Below are 21,120 nucleotides of genomic sequence, written 5' to 3' on the forward strand. Positions count from 1 at the left end.
TCACCATTATATGTGGTCCTACCTCTAAACTACTGTAACATTTTAAAAGCAAGATTAGAGCCAAAAGTGAGACTGTTCATCTAACTTTATGTATTAAAGATAATGAACTTAAACTTTGAGTTGACAGTCATAAGAATGAAGGAATCAAGCACTGGTTATACTTGTTCCAAATGAGACAACAGTGAAGATCGTCTACACTTGTGCTGTGTTACATTATGAGACTTCCAGAATTCTGAGGCCTGAAGGGAAAGCAGAAATCACATTGATGCTTAGAATATGAATAAGTCCTTAAATATCATGTAAAATGTTACTACTGTGTTTTTGCTTTTAAAAAAAGATTGTAAACTTTCCACTTCTGCATTAATGTCCGTATCCATGACCTAGGATAGTCTGTATAATCTTTCTGTGATAATTATTTTAGATGAAGACTCTAAAAGGTAAGTGTGAGCACAAGTAATTTTAAGTCATGGTCAAATTAAATTCTTATGATTCATTAAACATCCATTAAAATAACTCATCAAGGCTAAACTATCTGTTGGGGTAGAAGATGGTGCATCCGCATGTCACCAAAAATTGCCTGGAGCTCAGCTTTGCCCTGCAAGGAATCAAGAATCATGCAGGAAGAAATAACTGTAGACTGAAGCCTCCTCATCCCATTGTTTAGCAAGATTCTTAGAAAGAAGAGTGTAACCTGAAGATCCAGTGATTCTTGTGCTGGGAACCACACCTTGGCAGACAGTTCTGGTAGAATAGACCTATTTGAGCATGCTTTGTGTGTGCGTGATGTGCCATCTAGTGGTTAAGTGAGCCTAACATTAATGAAAAGGAAAATGGTCCTTTCTGGTCCCTTAATGGCTCCAAACTCTCTACAGCAGTAGAGAGCAGCAACAGTAGGTTTGACACTGTAGCCCATTGCCTGGGAAAGGAAAAAAATCTATTTTCTTAGAAGCCATATGGTGAAACCAGATTATTGGGCGGGGGGGGGGGGGGGGGGTAGGAAGGGGAACATTGGTATGATAGTAATTATGTAAGCCAGAGGTTGATGGCATTTGGTCCACAAAGTACTTTCTCCATTTTCTTTTACTGAGGTATGATTCCCAGTATAGTGCCCAACTGTTCAGTATATAGCTTGATACGTTTTTATATTCGTGAAGCTTACATATGTATAATCCGCATAATCACCATATGGATCAAGATCTGGAACGTTTCCAGCATCCCAGAAGCCTCTCTCTATGAGTGCTTAGAGATAACCCATGTTCAGAGCTTATCACCATAAATTTGCAATAGTATCATTAAAGTATATACTCCTAACCCTAACCTCCAAGAAAGGATAAAATCCTGTAATCACCATTTCAACAGTTTGCCCAAAAAGGAACAGTTTCCTCATCAAACATTCTGTATCTAAACCAATGCCAATTTCCTGGGTTTGCTGTTTTTCAGAGTCCATGTGGTGTAATATCTCTCTCCCCAGTTTAAATTCCTAATACATTGTTTTTCTTACCAAGCTTCTCACTGAGAGATATATCCCCTGGGTGCACTGAGTGTATTTTCCCAAGTGTCTCTGCAGGCATCCAAGTCAATTTTCAAAGAAATCCCATTACTTCTGAGCAGTATCTCAGAGGTGCCACTGATTGTCATGGCAAAGCCTATGAATTCTGATGCAGCATTTCAGAAATTAATGTGAATGCCATGTCACCAGTGACTGCATGACACCTTGTTCAAATTAAGCCGAGCAAATCATAATGGTGAAAAAGGCTCTCAACCTATGATCCAGCAAAGGCTAATTTATAATGAATAGCATAATGCAATCATTGTTGCTATTTCTACAGGACCTCTTTCTGTTCAAATGAAACTAGATTCCCTCTGAATGTCAGAACATATAATATGTCACAAAGCAGAGCTGGTTCTGAAATAAAATTGTTATTTTTCCAGAGCTGCCTTGTGCATGCCTATTTATTTGATTACTAAACACACATACAATCAACCAACATGTCCAGAAAGCATGTTACTTCTAGGTGTTCTGCAAGGTGCTGGAGAGAGAAAAGTGTAAGGTGCGTGAGTCCTGCCTTACTGCCATGGGGCTGAACCTTACTTCGATCTGTTGTCCCCGGGCTGGCAAGCTGGTATGGCTGCCTCTTGGGATAATGAACAAGACTGGAATGTAGGCTTATCCCAATGTGCTCCTTTTTAAAAATAACGTGTATTTTTTTTCTAATTATTTTTAATGGATTTGGAAAAAAGAAGAATGTAAGGAAGAAAATACAAAATTACTTAATTCACCAAAGAAAGTCTATAATGACTTTAATTCCTTTCAAGGAATTACAGTTTTCTGGCTTTTCTGTGTGTCTATGTGACCCTTAACACAGGTTTGAACTACATGGGTCCACTTACACATAGATTTTTTCAATAAATATAGTACTGTAAATGAATTTTCTTTTCCTTGTGATTTTCTTAATACTTTTCTCTAGCTTACTTTATTGTAAGAATACAGTATATAATACATATAACAAACAAAATATGTGTTGACTGTTTATGTTATCAGGAAGGTTTACAGTCTACAATAGGCTATTAGTAGTTAAGTTGGTGGAAGTCAAAAGTTTCACACGGAGTTTTGACTGCATGAGGGGTTGGTGCCCCTAACCTGTGCTGTTCAAAGGTCAACAATATTTATTTTATGAAGTTGAGGTGATACTACATATTTTTCTCTATCATAAGAAACTCTTAAAACATGTTCAATACTTGAGTGAATTCATAATTTCTGGAATAAAAATGAAAACTAATTTCTTAACTGTTTATTATTATTAGAAATTTTTATTGCTTGCTATTTCTAAAATAGTTATAGAGATTTGATGTTTATGTACTTCAAATGAGGTCTTAGACATTCTACCACCATACTCAATGGCCAGAACTTTCAGAATTGTGTTAAATAATAATGGTGATGCTGGCTCGTTGTGGTTTGTCTCTGATTGTAAAGGCAGTAACTCTGGTGTTATTAAATATGATGACACGGGGCGCCTGGGTGGCTCAGTCAGTTAAGCGTCCGACTTCAGCTCAGGTCACGATCTCGTGGTCTGTGAGTTCGAGCCCCGCGTCGGGCTCTGGGCTGATGGCTCAGAGCCTGGAGCCTACTTCCGATTCTGTGTCTCCCTCTCTCTCTGCCCCTCCCCCGTTCATGCTCTGTCTCTCTCTGTCTCAAAATTAAATAAAAATGTTAAAAAATTAAATATGATGACAGCTGACTTGAGCTGGTTAAAATCATATTAAGGAAATCTTTTGAGCTCTAGTTTTTAAACATCAGCAGTGGGGAATTGAACATTACCAAATGCCTTTCAGTGCTATTGAAATAACTGGGTTTGTCCCAGTTTGGCCCATGGATGTGTAATACATTATATTAACAGATTTTCTAATATTAGTCCCTTTCCACCAAAGTGAATTCTATGTTGTAGAGTAATACACTTATAATGAATTATAAAATTCAGTTCCATACTATTGATTTTTGTACATTGTTCTCGAGAGACTACTGGTGTGACAGGATCAGAAACATACTTTGTGCATCTCCTTCTGGCCTATCAATGAGGGTTGCTGAAATTAGGGATGGGAAACCTGTTTGTGTCTATTATCCATTCCCCTTTTTTTCTTCTTATCCAAGTGCAAATTAAGTTTCTTTCCTTTTATGAACAAAGTAGTTTTCCTAACCTCCCTCAAAGCACTCATCATACTCTTTCTTATATTAAAATTAAATTTTCTATATATCTGTCTTCTGTTTTTGTGGGAGTAGCCTATGTCTTATGAGTTTTCCATCCCTACCCCTTAGCCAATAAGTATTGTCCACCTAGCTTCTCCTCGGGTCCCAGAAAGCACTGCAGTGGCAGATGGTGGAAATACACTTAGTTGAGTTTGGTCAACATCCTTAGATCTCCAGACAAAGCCCTGCAGTAAGCTTAGGAGGAAAGCAAGGAAGTCAGAGTGATTGTGAAGTTCTGTGGGCACCATGTTTCTTTATGACAATAATATGAGTCCAGAAGGTATGAATCAACTTCTAAAGTCATAGGAGAGGACTCAGCAGGGACAAGAGTGAAGCACTGAAACCAGCCCTCATGTACCTACCCCAGGTGGCTGCTCCATCCTGGTCTTGATGATAGATTACAGAGAGAACAAATTACTTCAAATACTTTTTGCCTGGCTGTAAGTATATTCTAACCACCACTGTGCTAGGCATACAGTTTAAACTTCCTAACTAGTGTTTCTGGAATTAACCTTTGTTCCTGAAATGTAATGTTATCAAATAGTATTCCTCACACTTAAAGACCAAAGGCAACTTTGGAGACAAAACAGGCCTTTTAACAAGTAGTAAGAGAGAGAATGACAACCCAAAACGTCATGGAAATTAATGGAGGAAATGACAACAGAAGTGAAAGGGGAGAAGAAGTTCACTGGTCCAGCTGGAATTAAAATGAGTGTCAAGAAACCAGGGAAATAGTTCCAGCAAGGACTCTTCCAAGTACCTGGTCACGTTTCAGACCATCCTTGCAGGGTGGGACTAGTTAGTGGATATTGTTGGCTTTGTGTTGGTGCGCACTAACTGAAGGTCCTTTGAAAGCAAAGTGGAAAGCTGTGTTCAGTGATTACTTTCTCTTTTTCCTTAGGGTGTTAAATACCACGTTATTTGAAAGCTGGGAGATCGTTGGACCTTACCCTTCCTGGTGGGTGTTTAATCTACTGCTGTTGCTAGTACAAGGCTTGAACTGCTTCTGGTCTTACTTGATCATAAAAATGGCTTGCAAAGCTATTTCAAAAGGCAAGGTAAGATAAAACTTGCTATTTCTAATATGTCCCAGAAAATTATATTTTTGGTTCTTCTTCATCAGCAGAAATACTATTATTTCAAAATTCATCAAAACTTGTATTTTTTCTTCATGATTTAGCATAACCTCCTAGAAACACAAACCAAATTTTCATTTTCTTCTGTCCAGTTAATTTTTTTTTAACTTGTGGTATCGCTTTGATGACGATTCCCACTGATCTATATTTATAATTCTAGATTTAATGATGATAATGTTATTTGTCGTGTTCTTTCACTGCCTCTGTCTCCCATGGTCCTTCTCTGATTAAACTTCTACCAAACAGAAATTTAATAATTTCTTTCCTTTTATGAAAAGGGTTGCTTGATGCAGCATGCCCATTTGTGATTTTTCCAATAAAACTCAGCTAAATCTCTTTGTTTAAATATAGACTCATGAGGCTGATTCAAATAAAGTTTCTTGAGAGCAGTGGCTTTTCCAGAATGTTCTCTGTGACATTTTCTTACTTTCATTGTTTGTTCTCTTCCTTCTGCCACCCTGGAAGGCTGGGAAGTGGAACCCTTTACATGTAAGTTCCTCAGACCTCTCTCTCTGTCCTTGTTCTGGGTGCCACTCTCGCCTATTGGAGGGGCACGCAGATGCTTTTGTTCCCATGCATATTGTTCTGGCTAATCTGTTGGCACTGACCAGAGGCTTTAACTGAGATGTGGCTCCCACCAGGTGCAAAGGATACCAGGAACAGCTCAGTGAGTGCCCTTCGCGTGAACTTGTATCCTGCTAAATTTTGCACGATCCAGCAGGAGGAGAGGAATTTTTTCACTGGTGTCTAACATGTTTGCTAAAAAAAAAAGAGAAATAGACCAAAGTGAAGTAGGAAAAACAGAACTAAGTTGGGGCGAGGATCAACGTGGTCCAGAAAGGAGGTCCGAGCATCAGCTGTTTGCCTGCTCTGCCCTGACCACTTGGTCCTGGCCTCTTCTGTGGAGCTCAAGGCATCTAGTTATGTACTATGAAGGCAGTTCTCAGCATCAGCTTTTATATATCCGACATATTTGGACCAAATAACTATTGAGAGGCAAAAAGTTCATTTTTTTTCTCTGTGACCTCTTCATCCTTAAAATGAGCACGTATTTCTGTTAAAACACACTCCTTTCCTCATTTGGATACAAATTACATCAACGTGCACAATATTATCAGTATAGCAGTAATTGGAGATGCAAGGGCACAGTAGATTCCATTACTTGTCTCCTTATTGCATTGCTGTTTCCACCAGACGTCTTGTCTTCTCTCCAAATTATTCCTCAGGCTTACATAGAGATGATTATTAATTTTATGGCAGATCTCAGGCTTCAGAATATCTTAACTGCCATTGCTCTTCACCCAGAACAGTAAGAATTCTTCATGGCCATGGGTAATGGACAGTATTTTTCTGTGGGTTATCTTGAGACATGTTAAATTATTAATTTCCTTGAAGGTAACATAAATATAGACTTTTTTTCCAAATGCAATTAAAAATAATCTTACTAAGCATGCAAATGTAAATTAATCACTTTGAATCTGGAGTTTTCTTCCCTCTTTAGCAGCTTAATTTATGACTAATGGATTTCTAAATGTAGTGGTGCTTTACTATCATGCTATCTTTGTGACCCATGTTTTTTTTTAAGTTAAAGTATCCTAAATAATTCAGTCCTTTTGGTTTTTCTGTATCTAAATCTTCTTGATGGTGGTCCTTTTGAGTTCAGTCTCATCTCAAGGAGCATTGGAGTGAAGTCCATTTTTACCGTATTTATTTTAGTTGTTTCTGGTTAGAAAGGAGCAGGTGCCATGCATACATGTTCACACTCTGTCCTGTCCACACCCACCTGACAGAGATGACGTTGTCCTGCAGCAATGGTGGCTTCTCAAGTTGGGGGCAGTGGTGGCAGAGAGAGGATGTGATGTGAAAAAGCCCCCAGTTCATTCCGATATACCTCCCAGGAAACTCTGCCAATGCACTTCTTAGACAATCACGGGCAACTAAATTTGGGAAACCCAATGAAGCCAGGCCCCAGGTCCCTATTGCTACCCCACTTAGGAAATAAATGAACAGTGCTCAGTTACTCAGATGGCTTAAGGCCTGTTGGGTAAAAATGTTTACCATAATTTAGACAGAGTAAGAGGTTCAAACATGTTAATTTTAAAAGCAGTTGAGGATTTTCTTAAATCCTCCCTAAATGACTTTTTTTTGTTGTTGTTAGACTGTGACTTTATTTTGTCCTTTATGGTAATGCATAGATTTATATGCTGGTGCCTAAGTTTGTGATCCTCATTACATAATGAGACTGGGTGGAGGATTGAAGAACCTTGGAATAATGATCAATAGATTTTCTTTGGAAAATATTGTATTTTACTTTATTTTATTTTATTAATTTTTTTAATGTTTATTTATTTGTGAGAGACAGAGTATGAGTGGGGGAGGGGAAGAGAGAGAGGGAGACACAATCCGAGGCAGGCTCCAGGCTCTGAACTGTCAGCACGACGTGGGACTCGAACCCACAAACTGTGAGATCATGACTGAGCTGAAGGCAGACGCTCACCTGACTGAGCCACCCAGGCGCCCCAATAAATGAATAAACTTAAAAAAAAAGTTTATTTATTTTTGAGACAGAGACAGAGCGTGAGCAGGGGAGGGGCAGAGATAGAGAGGGAGACACAGAATCTGAAACAGGCTCCAGGCTCTGAGCTGTCAGCACAGAGCCCGACGCAGGGCTCAAACCCACAAGTTGTGAGATCATGACCTGAGCCGAAGTCGGACACTTAACCGACTGAGCCACCCAGGCACCCCAATCTTTGGGAAATATTTTAAACTAGACCTCACCCAGCAGGTTCCCAAAATGCCTCCTATTGCCATTAGTTGTTACATAGTACATAACACAAAATTTCTACTTAATTTTAGCGGATAGAATAGGAAAACAAATTAAATCATAAAATAATGCATTACAAAGCCAAATAAGAATGACTTTTTAAATTATCTAAGCTAGTGAATATCACAATTAGTGTGGCTAATCCTTTATGGGATTATCATGGAGAATGTGATCATCAGAGAGTAAATTGATCCATTTGTACCAAATTCCTATAATGCCATTCCAATAGCATAGTGTGGTACTTTGCCAGTAAGAGTGGGTTTCATGGTCTGGTACATTCTTATTGTCCAAAGGTACCTTAAAGTCAGTATGTCTAGCCCAGCCCCCTATGATGCCCAAATCTACCTACATTCCTTGATAATTGACTTTGTCACCCAAATTATATATCTCCAGTGAAGGAGAACTTACTATAATGGAATATAACAGGCAATATTCCTATCCTTTTTGACTTTTAACATTTGGATGTTTCCCTTCACGTACAATTACATGTACTTCTGAGCATGCCATACTTAATGATTCCTTAGGAGCTGGTTGCATTCACCTTCTTGTATTCCACAGGTGTCCAAGGATGATCGAAGTGATATTGAGTCTAGCTCAGATGAGGAAGATTCAGAACCTCCAGGAAAGAACCCCCACACTGCAACCACCACCAATGGGACCAGTGGTACCAATGGGTATCTCCTGACTGGGTCTTGCTCCGTGGATGATTAATTACTCAAAACTACAAGTCCCGAACAAAGTGAACTATTTGTTCCTGGAAGCATTTAATAAGTTGCAAATGTAGTTCCTTTCATTATATCTCAGCACCAGAAACAAAAATTAGGATTATCTCAAAGCATTTTGAATAGTGCACTGCCATATGTCCTGTCTGTGAATGAAGAAGAATTACCATTCTCTATATGTAGGCATGCTGTATGTAATTGACACAAGGGAACAGTATTTGCATTTGTACTGTCTTAGAATATTATTTATATTTCGTATTTGTTTGTAAATCTGTGGACAAAAGAGGGTTTCCTCACTCCTTTTACTCTCTGGGTTCATGACAGTGAGGGAGATGCTCCATCTGCTTCTACCCCTTTCTATTGCTATGACTCAGTTCACTAGGAGCATCAGCTTAATTTGTCACTTAGAGCAAGCAAAACCCAGTGCAAGATTCTCGTACCACTCCAAATAGGTTTGCTTTCTTTGTATTACAGTGCCTGTTTTGAAACTGCCTATATAGTCTCAGTGACCATTTTCCCAGTGTAAAGTTTAATCAGGATGAGCTAGGTTTTTTAATTGTCACTCTTTGTGGTCAATTAGCAGTTCAAATTTAAAAGTATGGTTTGAAATAGACATAATGTCTTGTGCACACGGCCAAGATTTCTTTAGTGAGTATGATAGCTAATTGGAGATAAACCTTGTAGGTTGCAGAGACTTTTTTTTTAATTCTCTATTATGATGTCAGTGCTTTGGCTCTGAAGGAAGACATTTGCTTAAGGTCATAGTTACAAACAATGAAGTCATTCTTACTATTGGGAATTTGTCCCTTGATCTGAGAATAGCAGAGAACAGCTGATTTCAACCAGATTTCAGCACTACCCCTATAATTACCACAGTCTTCTGTCATGTCATGAAAAAAAGAAGCTAAGCATATTTTGGGACAGCAAAGGAGACTTCGAACAGTTGGCAAAGGTCACCTCTGGTGCAAAGCACTTTATTGCAACTAGCATTCGAGGAAGTGTCCTATCTAGTATTTGATTTTGATGTTTCTATTTTTCTGAGTAACGTAAAACCAGTGGGAGAAGGAAGATTTTACTCTTTGTCTTTTCTCCTTAAACATGACCTGCAGTGACTCTCCTGTTATTAGAAACTGAGCAGTGTTGCACTTGAGGCCCTTTGGTTAGCTTCCTTGAAGATTTGTTCAGTTTCCAAGAATTTTTATTCAAATAGAGCTATTTCCAGAAAAAAATAATAAAAATTCTACTGGACTACAGCAGTATCAGCAGTGAGAAAGATTGTTGAAAAGTAAGTTGCTCTAGTCTCCTACATGGCAGTGTTATTTATGTATAAGTAAGAAAACCATACACATAAACCAAAGACTTTATCTGTTTTCTTCCACTTCTAAGTAAGAGGGAATAAAAAGGTATTACAAACACTTACTTCATGAACAAAACAAGAGTCCAGAACCACAGTGCAATAATATAAATGTGAGTCAAAGGATAGTAAAGACAACAGCAGAAATACTAGGGAGTGCACATCCTGCTTCCAGCCATACACATTCGATTCTAATTTTTGAAAAAAATTGAGATGAATCTTTGTGCCCACAGTTCGCAACCTGTGAGTTAATAGTTAATACTCTCAAACTAAAACCTCACACTGTAATATTAAATCTTTCCCCACCTATATACGAAATAGTATGTTTCTGATAAGGTCCACAGTAATAATTAAAGAGCCTTAGACATATGTCTGTTGATAAAACAATGCAACTAATTCTTCTTGTAAAGCTTTATTATTTTATTCAACAAAACAAGAATATGTCTAGGAGTGTAAGTTGTGGATGGTTTGAAACCAATCATAAAACATCAATAGTACTTGTTAGTCATCTGAACATCTGACATCTCAACATCTCAACATCTCAACGTCTGCATTGATAAAAATGCAGATATATCAAATGGAACAGCAAACATGTTGTATAGCTGAAAATTTTTGAGGTGAAAGTTTCCTTTTTTACCAACTAGAATATGGAAAAGAAGAGTGAGTTGTACCTTGCTTTAGTGTCTGGAGCAAGTCCTCTCAATGGGGGAAATAAACCAGAGAACCACAATGTGTTCAAATTTGGATCATCTGACACCCCACCACAGAAGAATAATTTGAAAAGATTGGCTTGTAAATTAATGGTTTAGAAGAGTTGCATGAAATGAAGTAAATTGAGTTAGTCCTTAGCAAAGGCAAATCTAAGCAAACTTTTGTTTCTCCCAAAAGTCACTTAGAAGGAGGACTGAGAATACTCAGAGCCTCAGTGACCAGTGACATTAACTTAACACAGTCCCCTATATATCTATAGATTTTTATTTGATTTTGCCTTTTAGGGCAAAGAGTTCTTTTTGACTAATCAAAGTTGGTGTTTGTAGGCCTGTTAAGATGAAAAATAATACATTTCTGTCTACTCCTCCCCATGGTAGCATGATAAGACTGAGAGAGAAAAATATGTGAGATATCTTATCTTCTACTTGTGCCAGGCCATAGCTTTGGAAGTGTATTTTGTGAATTCAACTGTAGGTTACTGAGAGTGTTGTTTCCCATTAATTAACTTAGCCTGTGCTGAGATCTCCTTCCTCCTGGTCATATTCAAACCTTCCCAGGGTACCAAGGGGTATGTGGGAAGGAGTCTAGAAAAAGTAATATTTTATTCTCTAATGCTATAGCTTTTCTAGATCTCTTAGTGGGGAAAAAAGTAGAAAATTGAGTAGAATTTGGCCTTGAGTCAATAAATGATATGAAAATGTGTGATCCATGTATGTACATGTATATTTCTCCAAAAACACGATAAAACCAAAATATCACAGACTCATCCTTACCCATATTTTTTTTCATAAAAACTATCCATCGTGTACAATAAAAACTTCCCACCTCCCTCTCAACTTCCTGTTCATACTCCTCACCCAGCTGAGAGTGGTAGGATCCCTTTGGCCTCTTGCCTCAGAGCTAGGATCACAGAGGGCCTAAGGTCAGAGTATAAGCCAAATGTAGTTCGCATTTCCAAATTCAGTGGTACAGATGTTGAGAATAGAGGAGTAAGTGTCAGTGTTATGGATTATTAAGCTGAATGTTGGTAAAAAAAAATGCGTATGGTTGCTGCTTCACCCCAGGGTTTTATTAACATCCAGTCCCTGCCAGGCTGCTAGACAGATGGTGTCCTGAGGTACCATCCAATAATGAAACAGGTATCTGACAAAAATGAACTAGGAAGAAAGGTAGGATCCCCAAAGAAAGCAAGCAGTTGGGTCACAGAAATAACTCTTCCATGAGATAAAGTCCGACCACATTTAGCCAAACTGGTAGGTGAACCTCAAAATGTTCAGTTCTGTTGCCAACTTTCCATTCTGAGTATTCTATAGAGGTTGGATTTGAGCAAACTGAATGCTTTCACCTTGGGCAGAAAGGGTCTGGATCTCCCACTCTATTTATTTCAACCTCATTGCTATTTGGGCTGACGTAAAAAATGAGATTTCTGTTCAGTTCACCTGAGTCTTTGCAAAAAAGCTCTTCAGAGAGAACTTTATGGACACCAATGATTGTTCCCATTCTCTTCATGATTTTGCATCGATAGTTCTTTTTTCCCCTTTCTTAGAAATGTTAATGCCAAAGTTGCCTGAATATTTGAGTATTTTTCCTTAATTTGAAGTGTACAGAATAATTCCAGAGGTGTTAAAAGATTCTGTTTATTTGTGTCTGTGATGATGTCGTTGTGTCCAGAGAGGCTTCAAGAAACCCTTTAGAAACAAAAGGTTAAATGTTTACATTTCATGTGATATTTGAAGTCTTAAGATACTAATTAGCATACTTCTTTTTTCTTTGTCTTTGGCTGATTCCTGCTTTGTAGATAAATATCCGTATCCCTGAAATGTTTATAACATTCAAGCAAGAAAAAAACAAATGACATCAAAGTCAGCCTGATGAGAAAGTGATGACAGGGCACTTTCAGGTGTTAAGTAACTTGTATGGAAAGAGGAAAGGCAGTTAGCTCCATTCATTGCACTTGCTGCCTAGCACGCTGTTCCCGAAAGGAATACCCTCAGTAATTATAAACAATTCTTGAAGTCATGCCGAATGCACCAGGTAGTAGTTAGTACTGGTTCTCTATGGCCACCTGGTAGTTCTTTATAGCAACAGGCCAGCAAAGGACCCTGTGGTTTGCCTTTGTGTGTGTGGCCCCCCCTCCTCTAGGGGGTGCTTAGTAGACAAGCCCTAGGCCTGTCCATTTGTCCACTCTATGCTGTTGTAACTTCTCTAATACCTATTCAGAAGGAGCATACCTGGTGCTGCTTTTATTAGAGAAGATAAAACATCCTAAGTAACAGTTTGTAAGATCTGCAGACACCCAAAGGAGAACTTTAGTCTTTTCCAGGTATTTCCAACTTAAGTTCAACCTGAAGCCTTTGAAAGGAATGCCTTACCAAATGGCCACGAGCTAAGACCCATCAGATCAAAGAAATAAAAGTCTCGGCAAGCAGATGGCATATCTTATGGTGTCTCCACAAGACTAAACATTCTCAAGATGGCCAGGAACGGATGGGAGGGAACTGTTAGCCCAAGATCTGTCTTGCTCATCTCATCCACCCACATTCCTTTCAGACTCCTGGAACTCTTGATAAAAGGAAGCCAAAATATTGTCACTTACCGGCTATCCATTTTCCAGTAGCCTTTGGGTCAGCTGATAACCACACTTCTTTCTCTGCCTGATTCCATTTTTATTAAAAACTGTTGTGCCCACGTGAGCCTGTTTTCCTTAACACAGGTCCATGAAAGCTTGGTTTCCTCTTTTGCTATGTGTCACATGGCCTGGAAATCAAGGCAGCAGCTGTTGGTATGGTCTCCGTGCTAAGTGAAAAATTAGATTTTATAGAGGTAATTTTTTTTTCTTTTGGACCTACAGTAATTTTTTAAACTGTCATTGTAAAACTGCCCTTAAAAAATTAGAGGCTTTTAAAGATTACTTGCCAAAGATAAATTAGCTCTGTAATAGGAACAGTTATGTGGCAATTCTGGGACTTTAACTTAGAGATTCATTAATTTAAAGATGGAATACACCCTCCAAGTGTGATTTCGAAAAGTTTCATAAAGCTTCTAAACCTGTGATTCTCATCAGCTCTCGGTTTGCCCACAGAATCAGTTACCTCCATAGCCATTTCTTGTCAAGCAAGGGGGAGAGGGTTAGTTTTGGGATTTGATTGTTTTTAATTTGCAGTGAGAAATAGGGTAGGTGATAATACCTTACTTGTTTTCTTAAGACAATTCAGTGCTTGGGCATCTCTGTCAGAAATGGAATGATGTACTGTTAGCCAATTAGAATTACTTTATGTATTGTTGTGTTTCGCTGATTTTTATATGAAAATATAATTATTCATTCCTGATCTCTGGAAGCAATCATTATTATGAGGATCATTTTACTTCAGAAACACTTTCATAATAAAGATAAGTATTAAGAGCAAAGTGTGAATGCCATTTTCTGTAAGCGCTACCCAGCCTGCGTTGGTAATATGTCACATCTTCCTGGACAAGATTTATTTCAGGGCACACACCATCCTGCCAGTTTCCGGCAAACTTTCCTTAAATCCCAGTTTCATAATGGGATTCATAATTCCAGTTACATAATCCCAGTAATCATAATGATTACTGAAAAGGCAGTATTATTTGTTAGATATATGTTATTTTGTCAAGAATTTGGCTAAGCTACTCCATAGTATTGCTGCCCGAGCGTCCATTTTGTTTGCCAGGTGGCCTGCAGGGACCGTTAACTGACACAGTGCAGGTGCCTGTCCTGGAAAGCAGCCCGAGTCACCAGCAAATGTAGGTCCCTGATATGACTTCCCCAGCAGCTCTTGTGATCATAGTCTCCTCTGCCTGCCAGTACCTGGATGTCTTCTGTGCCCCTTAGCTAAGACCACCATGGGGTTTACCAAAACCCCGCTTTTTTGAATTCACCCATCCAGCCTTAGCCTCGGAAGTCCAAAGCACTCTACTCACGGACTCTAGTAAAGGTGTGTGCCCCAGGTCTTGCCTCTGTCTTCACCCTGCCTTCACCAACCTATGTGGCCTCTCGAGGTACGCTGTGCACCTCCCCCCATGACCTGTGAATAATAAACCTCTCTCTTTCAATTTCTCTTGTGGTCTGTTGTTGAACTTCGGTTCACCATCTGACACCTTGTGCTCCACTTAACATATCAATTTAACATAACTGAAACATTTGTATGTTGAAAATTAAGATGTAGAGGCGCTGGGGCGGCTCAGTCGTTAAGCATCTGACTTTGGCTCCGGTCACGATCTCATAGTTTGTGAATTTGAGTCCCACATTGGGTGAGCACAAGCCCCGTTTTAGGTGAAAACAGGCTCCACTTCAGGTGAACACAAGTCCTGGTTCGGGTGAGCCTCGCTTCTCTCTCTCTCTCCCTCTCTCTCTCAGTCTCTCTCCCCCTCTGCCTCTCCTGAGATTCTCTCTCTCTGCCCCTCACTCATTTGCACCCTCTCCTCTGTTTCAGAAAAAAAAAAAATTAAGATCTAAAAACTTCAATGTTAGATTTTATGTAGTGCTTCATTCTGGAAAAAATATTAAATGGTATTCATAGAGGTAACAGTTCAAATATATCAGACTGCACTGATTTTTCCAAATTATAAAAAGAAGCACTTAGAACATAACAGTCCAAAGTACAACACACGCAAAACTGTCCCTGCCCGTGTGTGAACACCTCATAGGAGCTTGACTGATACCTTCTCGGGGTCCACGCCCTACTTTGTTAGGGCTTCTCTCCCTCTTTCTCAGTCTTCCCCTATGTAACTGTCTCCCCAGCTGCTCTTCTGCTATAAGCTTATGTCATCTAATATCTCAAGAGCCATAAAAATAGCACTGACATTCAACTAAATACACCCCCACCACCACCACCACCAGTATTATGAAAAATAAAGCAGACACCCTATCAAAAATCTTACAAATATTAAAACCACCTCCAACAACAATCTGAGGCACAGAAAGATAGGCTATAAGCAGATATACCACTCTGGAAGCCGTGGACTCTTCCAGTTCTCTAAGTAGAGCAGGATCTAACTATAAGCATCCCTCCCACATAGCCACAATGCAGCTCAGCCTCTCTAGAACCCTTGCTGCTGGGCCGGCCACTTCCACCCTGGGCACTTGTTATTTCTGCCCCCTAATTCTGTTTCCACTGAGCCTGCACTGGCTTCACCAGAAGCAGCGGTGGCAGTGCGAACAACAGTGAGGGAGGACATGACAACCAAGCAAGGGGGTGGTGGTACAATGGAATCTACCAGGATGTGGGGTGATCCCTCAGAACCATTGACCACGGAGACCAGAGCCTGAGTGCCACAACCTTGATTATCTCCAAAGCTGCTGTAGATGAGGAAGCAAAAGTCCTGTCGTTCTGGGGGCGCCTGGGTGGCTCAGTCAGTTAAGCATCTTGGCTCAGGTCACCATCTTCCAGTTCGTGAGTTCGAGCCCCACAGGAGGCTCCCTCTGACGATGAGGAGCCTGCTTGGGATTCTTTCCCTTCCCCTCTCTCTACCCCTCCCCAGCTCAAGCTTGTGCTCTCAAAATAAATAAACTTTAAAAAACTTTTTTAAAAAGCTCTATCATTCCTAAACATTAAAGGTAAAAAATTACATAAAGCCTGTATCAGACTCTAGGCGGGAAACAGAAAGTCACTGTCAGATGATTCCGTTGGAGAAACTTCAATAAAAGGACACTGAGGAATGGATGAGCTCAGAAGCACCCAGAGGCCAGCAAGCCCGGGGAGCTGTTACCTCCCAGGGCTGTAACCAGACGCCAGTGACAGGGCGCGTCATGGAAGACAAGCTGCCCGGCTCGTGGGCTGTAAACCCAGCTGGGGAGCAAAGACCCTGACATCTCTCTCTTCCTGCTTTCTCATACCACCCATTGGCTGAACTCAGCCAGAAAGCCGCCAGCAGGAGCTCCAGGAGATGTAGGTGGTAGAGGTCAGTCCCTCACCTTGTAGAGCAGAGATGTGGTGGGGAGGAAACAGAGGAGTCAGCAGAAGGCTGGGATTCCTAGAGCATCACCTAGAGCCCGGCGTGTAATAGGGCACAAGAAATGTTTGTTGGAGAAACAAATGAATCTACTTAAGACAGTACTAGTAAGATAGGAGCTCTCAGCAGTTAACACTGCTGCTGAGCGTGAAAGTAAGATGAGCATAACAGTGCACTTGGCCTCCAACTCTATGAACTCAGCATTGCCGTGTGTGTGTGTGTGTGTGTGTGTGCGCGCGCACGCACGCCAGCTTTTCTCACTGCTGCTCAGCACAGAGGCTGAGGGGCTTTGTGGCAGGGCTCAGGGTAGGGAAGCCACCTGTAGTACCGGCATCCCGGACGGGGGACAAAGCACCTCAGGGGAAGAAGACAAAGGACTGAGTCTGGAGAAGTGTCTCGAAACAAACAGAGAAGAGGGCTGCCTGAGTGGCTCAGTCAGTTAAGCGTCTGACTAGAGATTTTGTCTCAGGTCATGATCTCATAGTTTGTGAGATTGAGTTCCACAGAACCTGCTTGGAATTCTCTCTTTCTCTCTCTCTCTCTCTCTCTCTGTCTCTTTATGTCCTTCCCCCCCCACTTCCCACCCCCCCCCCCAATGTGCATTCTCTCAAATAAATAAACATTAAAAAAAGAAGAAGAAACAGAAGAGCAGGAAAGGTGTTGAATTACTGGAGAACAAATGGAACAGAACTGTGAAAACATGGGGGGAGAAGCTCTAAGCTCTGGTACTCAAGACTAAGTTTTGAAGCAATTCTTTAGGCAAGAGGTTGATTTATTTTTTTTTTAACTTAATGAATGATGAAAATATTTGTATAGCCAAAAATAACTTGAACAACAAAGGCTCCGGTTCATGACTGCATCACTCAATCATTTAAAAATATAGAGAGCTCGGGGTACCTGGGTAGCTCAGTCGTTCAAGCATCTGACTCTTGATTTCAGCACAGGTCATGATCTCATGGTTTGTGAGTTTGAGCCCCACATTGGGCTCTGCACTGATAGCACAGAGCCTGCTTGGGATTCTCTCTCTCTCTCCCTTCTCTCTCTGCCCCTACTCTACTCATGCTCACTCCCTCTCAAAATAAGTAAACTTCTAAAACATTTTTTAAATAATCGTCAGGCTCTGGGCTGATGGCTCAGAGCCTGGAGCCTGTTTCCGATTCTGTGTCTCCCTCTCTCTCTGCCCCTCCCCCGTTCATGCTCTGTCTCTCTCTGTCCCAAAAATAAATTAAAAAAAAAACGTTGAAAAAAAATTTAAATAAGTTATTAAATAAATAAATAAATAAATAAATAAAACGTTAAAAAAAAATAGAGACCCAACCAGGTGCCAAGAATTATCATGGGCACTGAAGATAGAGGGGTAGAGAAGATAGATATGGTTCCTACTTTCATGGAGCAGACAATCTTCAGTAAAAGAAAGAACACACAAAACAAAGAAATAAGGACTATTAGTTTGCTAGTTCTACCATAACCCCAAATCAGACTAGGTTACGTGAACAAAAGAAATTTACTTTTCCCAGTCCTGGAGGCTGGAAGTCCAAGATCAAGGTGTCAGCAGACCTGAGACCTGTCCTCCTGGCTTGCCTTCTCATTGTGTCTTCACACGGTCATTCCTTTCTAAATCTATGTCCTAATCTCTTTTCTTAAGGATGGCAGTTATATTGGATTAGAGTCCACACTGAGGACTTCATTTTACCTTAATTGTCTCTTTCACCATTGATGAAATTTGTTTATTAGTCTCATTTTTCCAACAAAAGGGACAAAACAAAGTTTCAAGGGTATTATAATTGGGAGAAAGTTAACATCCTCCATCTTCTGCAATAAATATTGATTCATATATGCAATCTATTTCTGGGGCTTTTAGAGATGTGCATGCGGAATGCATAAATGGAAATGGTACCTTAATCACCTCTTTAAAAGCCCTGTTTCCATATATGTACACGATAAATCACGAAATTTTATTCCTGAAAGTATTATTACACTATATATTAACTAACTTTGATTTAAATTTAAAAAAATAAAATAAGGGCACCTGGGTGTCTCAGTTGAAGTGTCCGACTTCGGCTCAGGTCATGATCTCACCGTCTGTGAGTTCGAGCCCTGCGTCAGGCTCCGTGCTGACAGCTGGAGCCTGGAGCCTGCTTCGGATTCTGTGTCTCCCTCTCTTTCTGCCCCTTCCCAGCTTGTGCTCTGTCTCTCTCTCAAAAATGAAGAAACATTTAAAAACTTTTTTAATTAAAAGATAATAAAAGCATCTCACTTAAAAAAAAAAAGACAGATGAGTGTCTCATGTTTGAGTTGCATTTCATCAATAATTATGACTTGAACTCAGAGTCACTTTTACATATGTTCTTACCCAATATTATAAACTTTTTTTAATGTGAAAGAAAGAGAAAGAGAAAGAAAGAAAGAAAGAAAGAAAGAAAGAAAGAAAGAGAAAAAGATAAAGAAAAAGGAAAAAAAGAAAGGCAGAATAACTGCTCGATTTTGCCCCTTCATTTACCAGTTTTCAAATCAAGTTTAGTTTACTAGTATCCAAAGATGTCATTCTGGATCCTCTGTCTGAACTGCGTGTGAATGTAAATTTCTTCTTACTGTTCTATATTCAACCCCTCAAATTTGTATAGTGACTAAGCAAAACACAATCATCATCTTTAGAAGAGCGAGACACTGGAAATATACATAATTCGGAAAAACTAGAATCAGAAAAAATTATCCTGTTAATTGTTTCGGTGGTTTTGATAGGTTGGAATATTTCTAACTTCCTGAAACCACATCTGTTCAAATTTAAACAATATTTAAGAATAATACAGAGAAGGGCACCTGGGTGGCTCAGTCGGTTAAGCATCTGACTTAGGCTCAGGTCATGATCTCATGGTTAGTGAGTTCAAGCCCCACATCAGGCTCTGTGCTGACAGCTCAGAGCCTGGAGCCTGCTTCAGATTCTGTGCCTCCCTCTCTCTCTGCCCGTCCTCTGCTTGCATTCTCTCTCTCTCTCTCTCTCCCTCAATCTCAAGAATAAATAAACATTAAACATTTTTTAATTAAAAAAATAATAATACAGAGGTATGTAGGATTCACATTTAACTAGCCTAGATTACCTAAAGTTACTATATAAGGATTATTAACTCAGATATCAAGTCAAAATTTAACACTACATTTGGGTCAAAATATATTTAACCATTCTTCCATAACTGACAGTAACACATTTAGAAGCCTGAAAATAGTTCTTGTGGTTTCACAGATTAGAAATGTAATTTTACCTTTTAGGATTCAAGTAAATTGTGGACCCTTGGAGAGGATGTAGTCTATGTTAAGCAGAGGCTCTCAAAGAATAAACAAGGTTGAGTGCTAAAAAAAATAAAATAAAATAAAATAAAATAAATAAAGGCCCTATCTCCAAATACAGTCACGTCCTGTGATACAGGGGTGAGGACTTCAACATGAATTTTGGGAGACACAAGTCAGCCCATAATACAAGGTAATTTCACACAGTGACAAAGAGCACACGTCACAAGGAAACAAAGTGATTGCATGGCAACGGCTGGGACTCTTCAGACTGGATGGTCTCAGACACCTCATGGACAGGTGACTTGGGCTGAGACCTGACTGACAGGCGCTGCTGGGGGCAGGATCTCCGGTGGTTACAGACCGGGCAGTGGGGACTGGAAACACAAAGCCTCCAAGCTGGGAACAGGCTTATAAATTCAAGGACCAGCAAGAAGGCCAATGTGTTGAAGCAAAAGAAACAAAAGGGAGAGTGAGGGTGATAATATTCAAAAGTTAGGGAGGGGCAGGTCACATAAGGCCTGCATCCCAGGGTGAGGAGAGCAAGTTTTAGGGTAAGAGTAATGGGAAGACTTTCAGGAATCTAAGTAGGGAGCAGCACAATCTGATCTGTTGTCATCTCTAATGAGAGAGAAATCATGCCCAACCTGACCATGGCAGAAAAAAACGCTCCATTTTCGAATGGGTCAGTGGTGTCTCGCAGGGGTGTGGTGGGCACCACACGACAGGCAGGGTCATGAGCACCCAGCCACTGAAAGAAATAAAGGACTAAGCGCTACTGAGGATTCAAACCATAGGCAATAAACTAAGCCTGGAGACAGAACGAGAGGGAGAAGCTTCTGCTGTAAAGATGCTGAGACCTGAGAAAAGCCTCCAGGTTTCTTCAAGGAAAGCAGCTTGACAAAATACAACAGATTGGCAATCATCAGCCAGTGGAGACCCTTAGGGAGAGGACACACTTCCTCACTGAATATAGTGTTTTGTTGTTACCGTTAGCACCTTTCTTTGTGCGGTTCAAAGGCGGCTCACGGGCGGTAAATTGATGGACGATTACAATTTCCAAAACACCTCTCCGGAGGAGGCGTGCATCCAACGGCAACTTGCTGTTTGCAGGTTTTGTCATTTCTGAGTGAGCCTGCCTGCTTTAGCATAGCACTGCCTGGCACAGGAAGGTGAGGTGAAGAAGAGTAGAAACCGCTTAGGACCTCCCTACAGTGTGCCAAGCATCTGGCTTATGTGCAGAACTATCTGATCAAGCCATCCCCTAAAAGGTAGATACATTGGATTCTTGTTATTCACAGTAGGGATGACCTATAAGGTCTTTATGAACCATTGCTTCTATGAGAAATACAGAGTTAGAGTCCTGCAAC

At 40.2% G+C, this 21,120-nt stretch overlaps 1 protein-coding gene across 2 annotated transcripts in view; it reads left to right on the top strand.

Annotated features, from left to right (window-relative positions):
- CERS6 (ceramide synthase 6) overlaps positions 1-13,896 on the top strand; it is a 322,014-nt gene extending 308,118 nt beyond the window's left edge. The window contains exons 9-11 of one of the 2 annotated variants that reach the window (XM_040475284.1): positions 4,647-4,803; positions 5,347-5,370; positions 8,264-13,896. In XM_040475284.1, coding sequence (XP_040331218.1) covers positions 4,647-4,803; positions 5,347-5,370; positions 8,264-8,416 — 334 coding nt within the window. In that variant the 3' untranslated portion in view covers positions 8,417-13,896. The remainder of the gene's footprint in view (positions 1-4,646; positions 4,804-5,346; positions 5,371-8,263) is intronic. The other variant, XM_040475285.1, reaches the window with a different exon arrangement.
- Positions 13,897-21,120: the final 7,224 nt, after the last annotated feature.

The sequence above is a fragment of the Herpailurus yagouaroundi genome, unplaced genomic scaffold (genome assembly GCF_014898765.1).
Source record: "Herpailurus yagouaroundi ecotype Mexico unplaced genomic scaffold, PumYag 140, whole genome shotgun sequence".
Lineage (NCBI taxonomy): Eukaryota > Metazoa > Chordata > Mammalia > Carnivora > Felidae > Herpailurus > Herpailurus yagouaroundi.